This window comes from Dasypus novemcinctus, chromosome 11 (genome assembly GCF_030445035.2).
Source record: "Dasypus novemcinctus isolate mDasNov1 chromosome 11, mDasNov1.1.hap2, whole genome shotgun sequence".
NCBI classification, from domain to species: Eukaryota; Metazoa; Chordata; class Mammalia; order Cingulata; family Dasypodidae; genus Dasypus; species Dasypus novemcinctus.
This window is the reverse complement of record NC_080683.1, coordinates 88872635-88879335: the sequence shown is the minus strand read 5'-3', so window position 1 is coordinate 88879335 and position 6701 is coordinate 88872635. Positions and strand designations below refer to the sequence as shown.

General features: G+C 41.7%; 1 protein-coding gene across 1 annotated transcript; it reads left to right on the top strand.

Moving 5' to 3' along the window:
• The first annotated feature begins 587 nt into the window (after positions 1 to 587).
• On the top strand, positions 588 to 6253 carry LOC101411436 (lysosomal-associated transmembrane protein 4B-like). Its single transcript, XM_058307645.1, is given in 3 exon segments — positions 588 to 711; positions 3175 to 3245; positions 5023 to 6253. Coding segments are annotated over 3 exon segments (1224 nt in total). The 3' UTR covers positions 6052 to 6253.
• The last annotated feature ends 448 nt before the right edge of the window (positions 6254 to 6701 follow it).

The following is a 6701-nucleotide window of genomic DNA, read 5'->3' as shown; positions in this document are numbered from 1 at the left end:
TCACTCTGATCTACTCCCACTCAGCTCTTAGCTGATGGAAAATGCATTTCCTGAAATGTTAACGGTATGTCTGTCCTGTCCCAATAGCTCTCTATGCCAAGTAAGCTTGGTTTACTAGCCTACAAGACAACCATAAGAGACTCTAACCTTTCAAGTGAAAGTTTCACCCATGGAGACAGTTAACAAACTTTTGATAACTTCACACATCATTGGTAACTAAGCTTTGGAACTCATTAGTGGCCAATTAAATAAAGGAGCTATAAATAAGCTGCCAAACTCCTAACCTAGAAGTGTATGCAGTTCTTTCAGAAATGGGCACGGGCCGTATGGAGGTAGCTGTGGAGGGCAAGACAGGATCAGTGCGCTGGTGATTCCTCCAATGGAGCTCTACTACTTAAATAAAAAGGCAGCAGTGACCCCAATGAAGAGACTACATGGAGCAAAGAATGCTTTATGAGTTGGAGAGGTAATGAAAGGCAGTGTTCATGAAAGAAATAAAGGAAAAATATGTAACAAAGAATGTAGTGGGAAATTTTCATAAAATTGTACTAAAAAGAGACATTTTAAAAGACTAAAAGTATAGGGAAATGAGGGAGCTTAAATCTAACATCACAAACTACAGAAATAGACTGGATAAGCGTGATATTGACCAGCTATTTCCTACCTCTGAAGACGGAAAAGAGAGAAGTAATTCAAGCAACAATGACCAAGGTGGGCCTAAGAAATGCTTTCTCCATTATGAGGACCAGGCTAGATTTTAAATACTTCATAACCATTAAGGATGTTTCTGTTATAGTTCAGACAGGAAGGGGGTAGACCGGTGCTACTTGGGGTCCCTGAGCCCACTATAATTCACTTCAGGAGACCTGGCTAACAAAGAAGGGGTGTTTCTAAACATTGTGTCTACTTGGGTTCCATATCTTCCAATTAAATATAAAAACAGATGTTCTCAAAGAGCAAATATTTGGGCTGTTCTGAGATGTGGTTTGCAAATCCATATTGCACCAAAAACTATGACAGTGAAGCAGTCAGTGAAGCAGTTCTTCACAGATGGAGTTTATTCTCCCACATTATTTCCATTCAATCTGGCATCACCTAAGAACCTGGTTGCATTCCCTCAAGATAAGACTAAAAAACCTGAATCATGTGAAGTTCCCAAGAATCCCATAGGTTCACTGGGATTGAAATTTACTTGCAAAGACGTGCTGATAAATCAATTGGATGGTGGGGAAGCTCATATCTGTAGTATTTGCTGGTTTTCCAGGTTTAAATACTCCCACTATGCCAGATTTCAAGGATGACTGTGTTTAACAACTGGCTTCCAAAATTCCAGAAAATTTCACAATGGGCTCTCATCAACTGGTGGGGGCTGGATCCAGCACACCACTGGAGGGGGAAGTCTCGGTGAATCAAATTCTCTGCTCTACACAAGTATTCCAGACCTCTAAATAGTCTTCTACAAAAACAACAAAAGTAAAAATAGCAGCTACCTCTTGGTAATCACTAGTTATGTTCCAGGTTTGAAGTCCTTTACAATAACATTTTTGACCCCCACCAGAACTCTATGACACCATTATCATTATATCCCGGTACAAAGGCCCAGGGAAGCTAAGTAACCTGCACAGGTTACAAACTTTGGAAATTACAGAAACAGAATTAAAACCCAGGTAGTTCTACCTGACGCAAAAACCATGCTCTGAGCCTCTACCCTATCTTGCTTCCTTTGCAGTGGATTCAGTCATCTAGAGGTTCTTTCAAAAGCTCTGCTTGCTGCTATGTTTTTTACATCCCTGAGACTTTTTCTTTACCTCTATTATGATCCTGCTCACTTTCTTCCTTACTCCAAATAAAGTTATTTTTATAGGACAGGAGCTGTGTCCAATGTATCTTTGCCTTCCAATAGTACTTTGTGCATTACCTATTGGCATTGGATAAATGAATGAATGACTTGATTCAAACAAGATTAATTACTCTGCTTTATTTCTGTTCTTTTAATGAAGAACCTCCCTCTGCCACCCTGATTCTCCATATCTCCTTTCTTCAGCAACAAAAGTTTAATTTAACAAGCAGTTTTCTAGGAAAGGGGCTGGTAACAAGATGTCGTGGAGCCTTTAGGTAACTCTGATCACAAGATGCTTCCTGGGAAGTGGACTTGGCCCAAAGGATAGGGCATTCACCTACCACATGAGAGGTCCTCGGTTCAAACCCCGGGCCTCCTTGACCTGTGTGGAGCTGGCCCATGCACAGTGCTGATGCGCACAAGGAGTGCCCTGCCATGCAGGGTGTCCCCCGCATAGGGGAACCCCACACGCAAGGAGTGCACCCCGTAAGGAGAGCTGCCCAGCGCAGAAGGAAGTGCAGCCTGCCGAAGAATGGTGCCTCACACACGGAGACCTGACACAGCAAGATGACGCAACAAAAAAAAACACAGATTCCCAGTGCTGCTGATAAGGATAGAGGCAGTCACAGAAGAACACACAGCAAAGGGACACAGAGAGCAGATAACTGGGCAAGGGGGAGGGGGAGAAATAAATTAAAAAATTAAAAAAAATAAAAGATACTTCCTACCACCTCTACGGAGGTTCGATTTTCCTGTTTTTGTATTTTTAAAGTAAAGAGAGGTGAAAGACTCTTAAGTCTATATTCCCATTTTGTAGGTGACCTGGTCTTGTAGTGACCTGTATTTAAATCTCATACACTCATTAAAATGCAAAAATTCAAATGATCACTTAATTGCTTTCTTGCTCCCTAAATGATTAAGTATCACCTCTCCAGTCTTGAAGTTATAACTAATCACTCTGACTCCCAGCTCTTTGACCTATGAAATAGACTCATAAAAATTATTGTCTGGAAAGCAAACCTGGGGCAACACATAGACAAGACTGATAAATTATTTTCCATCATAAATCTAGCCATAAAAACTTAAGAACCTTTTCAATTGAATAAGAATAATCACACCTGGAAAGAATCTCTGCAGGCACTTGTAGAAATGAGGCAATTGGTGGTTTTAAGTACAAGTGTCTAATAGAGTACTTCTACATGTTTCGCTTCCTTTTATAGTGTATAAATCAGTTAAGCAAAACAGCTTGCATATTTATGCATGTCAAATCCAGGAGATATTAGGTTCCATGCTAGTTAGAATTTGGAAATCTGACTTATTTCCCTTTTCTACAGATATTTTGGTTACAGTTTATGATCTTTCAGCATCACCTCCATGTCTTCTTTTGCTCACCCCAATGGCTAAGGTAAGAAATTCAAGTATAACTAGATTTGTTTGGGGTTTATTTGCCCCATTCCTAGAAATAACTATTAAATTCAACCAAAAGAGACTATATCCACATACACATGTCATTCAATGTATGGGACAGAATTATTTTGGTATACTTCTTTCTAAAAGACTAGTTTTTATTTGCTTTACTGAATTAGTTACAGTTGGTAGCACATAGATAGTCCTCAGCAATGCTGTCTGATTGACGTAATAACCTTTAGCTCCCATAAAAACAATTGGAGAATGGTGGAAGGTTCAGTTTTTATTAACTTAAAATGCTGACTGTGACTTGACTGTGTCATCTTTAAATACAAAGATCCATTGTATTTTGGAACTTTTGTCAGATCGAAAGATCCTAATTTATTTTGCATTTCAATATTTTTCTACCCTCACAGACCTATTAAAACAGGATTCTTCCCATTAGAGTAATTTATAAAATTATACATTTCAGAGATGACCTAAGGATCCTTAGACAACATATAACATATATCTAATTTAAAATAGTTTATGCTTTAGAACTCTACCCAGTTTTCTACTCATAAAGTGAAGAGCAATTTCAAATGTATGATGATAAGCTATTTTTGATGAGAATGCTGTTACTCATTCCTTTTTTGCATCAGTTTTATAGTCATAATGTGTCAGTAATTTATCAAGTATTATATGAATATGTATTATATGAATATGAGGAAACCTGGCTTTGACCCTTCTTAGAATATTATTTATTAGGTCTTTCATTAGCTCAAAAGTGAAAAACTGAAGTTTTCCATCCTTCAGTTGGATAAGGTTTCTAACCATAAAATAGAGAGCTTATCTTGTATTACCTGGATGGGCCTAATGTAATCATACAATAAAAGCACCCTTAAACAGGGAGGCAGTGGGAAGATGGCATTGGAGTAGGGTTGCAGGGCTCAACTCTCTTAGAAAAGCAATGGAGGAAGGGCAAAAAGCTGTCTCAGGGAGTTGATTTGAGGGTGTGAACACCATGTGAAAGTTTCACAACATCTAGGAGGGAAAAGGACAGAAAGAAGATGCTAAAGAGAAAACATGAATTACTAGGCCCCAGGGCCATGAATGTCACCTATCCCCCACCCTCAAGCAAAAAGTCTCAGTAAAACCAGGGCTCACTGAAGTCAAGCCGAAGGGGAACAGACATCTTCCTCCCTGGGAGGATACTGCAAAGGGCGGATAATGGTTTCTCTTTGGTGAGTTGGGCCAGCAGAGAACATTTCGAATCTCAGCTCTGGCCAGACCTGAATCACCTGCAAGTGGAGGTTGAAAGAGACACCTCAGTGGAAAGGTTTGCTGAAGAGGGTTATCTGTTGGAATGCCAGGAAACTACAATATGTAAAAAAGTATTTTGTAGACTCTAATGTTCAGGCATTCATGAATCTGGTCTATGCCCCATTATTGTGTCCCTGATGCTGTTTTTATAGCTTAGAAATCTATACTAATCAAAAATCAAAGAATTGCTGTGAAACACAAACACTTGGCAAGATAGAGAAATTGACCATCAGAGCAAATTCACCAACATATTTATATGCCTAGACATCAGCAAAAAATTATAAGCCATACTAAGAAACAGCAAGATATGGCCCAGCCAAATGTTCAAATCAGAAATCCTGATGAGACACAGATGTAAGACAACTAATCAACGGTGTTTATAAAATTCTCTTAAATCAATTCAAAAAGCTGAAGGAAAATATGGTTAAAGAGATAAAGGCCAGCAGACTCTGGCCCCTGCGGAGGGTTCAAAGGTGACTGATCGATTTGCGGAGGCTGCGGCGCCCGCAGCTGGCCCCCGCGGGCTAAGACATCACGGGCCCCGGCGCGGGTCACGTGGCCCGCCGGCCGCCCCGCCTCCTCCCGCGGCCGCCTTCCGAGCGCAGGGTCCCGACCCGGCAGCCGCTAGAAGCTCTGCGGCCACGGCAGCGCGAGGGCCGGCGGGCGAGCGGGCGGCGGAGCGCCAGCGGCGGCAGCGGCAGCAGCAGCGGCGGAGAAGCGGTCGGCGGCAGCGTGGGGCGCGCGAGGCGCGCGGGGAGGCCGCAGCTACGCGGCCATCGCTCCTGCAAACTTCGGCACGCACTCACGCAACTGCGCCCGCGGCCGGAACATTGAAGAAGGTCGTGACCTGGACACGATTCTATTCGAACAGCTGCTACCATGTGCGCACAGGCACCATCCTGCTCGGCGTCTGGTACCTGATGATCAATGCCATAGTGCTGTTGATTTTATTGAGTGCCCTGGCTGATCCAGATCAGTATCACTTTTCAAGTTCTGAACTAGGAGGTGACTTTGAATTCATGGATAATGCCAACATGTGCATCGCTATTGCCATTTCCCTTCTCATGATCCTGATATATGCAATGGCCTCCTATGGAGCATACAAGCAACATGCCGCCTGCATCATCCCCTTCTTCTGTTACCAGATCTTTGATTTTGCCCTGAACACCTTGGTTGCCGTCACTGTGCTCGTTTATCCAAACTCCATTCAGGAGTACATACGACAGCTGCCTCCTAATTTTCTCTACAGAGATGATATCATGTCAGTGAATCCCACCTGTTTGGTCCTGATTATACTTCTGTTTATCAGCATCATCTTGACTTTTAAGAGTTACCTGATTAGCTTCCTTTGGAACTTCTACAGATTCATCAATGGCAGAAACTCCTCTGACGTCCTGGTTTACATTACCAGCAATGACACTACCGTGCTGTTACCCTCGTAGGATGATGCCACCGTGAACAGCACCGCCAAGGAGCCGCCACCACCTTATGTGTCTGCCTGAGCCTGAAGGGGGACAGAGCCAAGCTGCAGCTTGACTTCAGAATATCTGAGCAATAGTTCTTCAACTTCATTTCTGAGATGAGCTCTTTGAGAGTATTTGTTGCAGAAATGCTTCAGTTTTAAAATTTAGATGTTGAGTTGAAACCCTCTGTAGTTTTAAACATACACTTTAGCTAGAACACTGTGATAGATTGACTGTAGGAGTGGAATGTAATGAGCTTTACTTGCCTTCCCTCAGCACTGGAACATCTAAAACATATGAATGGACCTCAAGTCAGAGAAGTCTGTTTTTATATAGGCTGGGCCCTCAAGTTGGAGAATTAGTTATGCTTTCTCTCTATTCCTTCTGTCCCTTTTGAGACTATAAAATAAAAATTAGACAATGCTTTTCTTAAACTATTCCACTGTATAGAACAAACCCTCATAAGAACAGGAATGTTCATTGTGTAACCATTGCTTTAAGTAGATAAATAGAAATCTTTATACATATTACAAGAATTTCATTAAGATTCTTTGACTTAAATTCAATGACAAATGAGTTTGCTGGCCAAGGATTTTCTCCATGGGCTAATTAACACCGTGAGACAACATCCAACAGTGACAGCAATAAATATCTGATGGCTCTCCTTGTCTGTCTCATGTCTGGGGTCA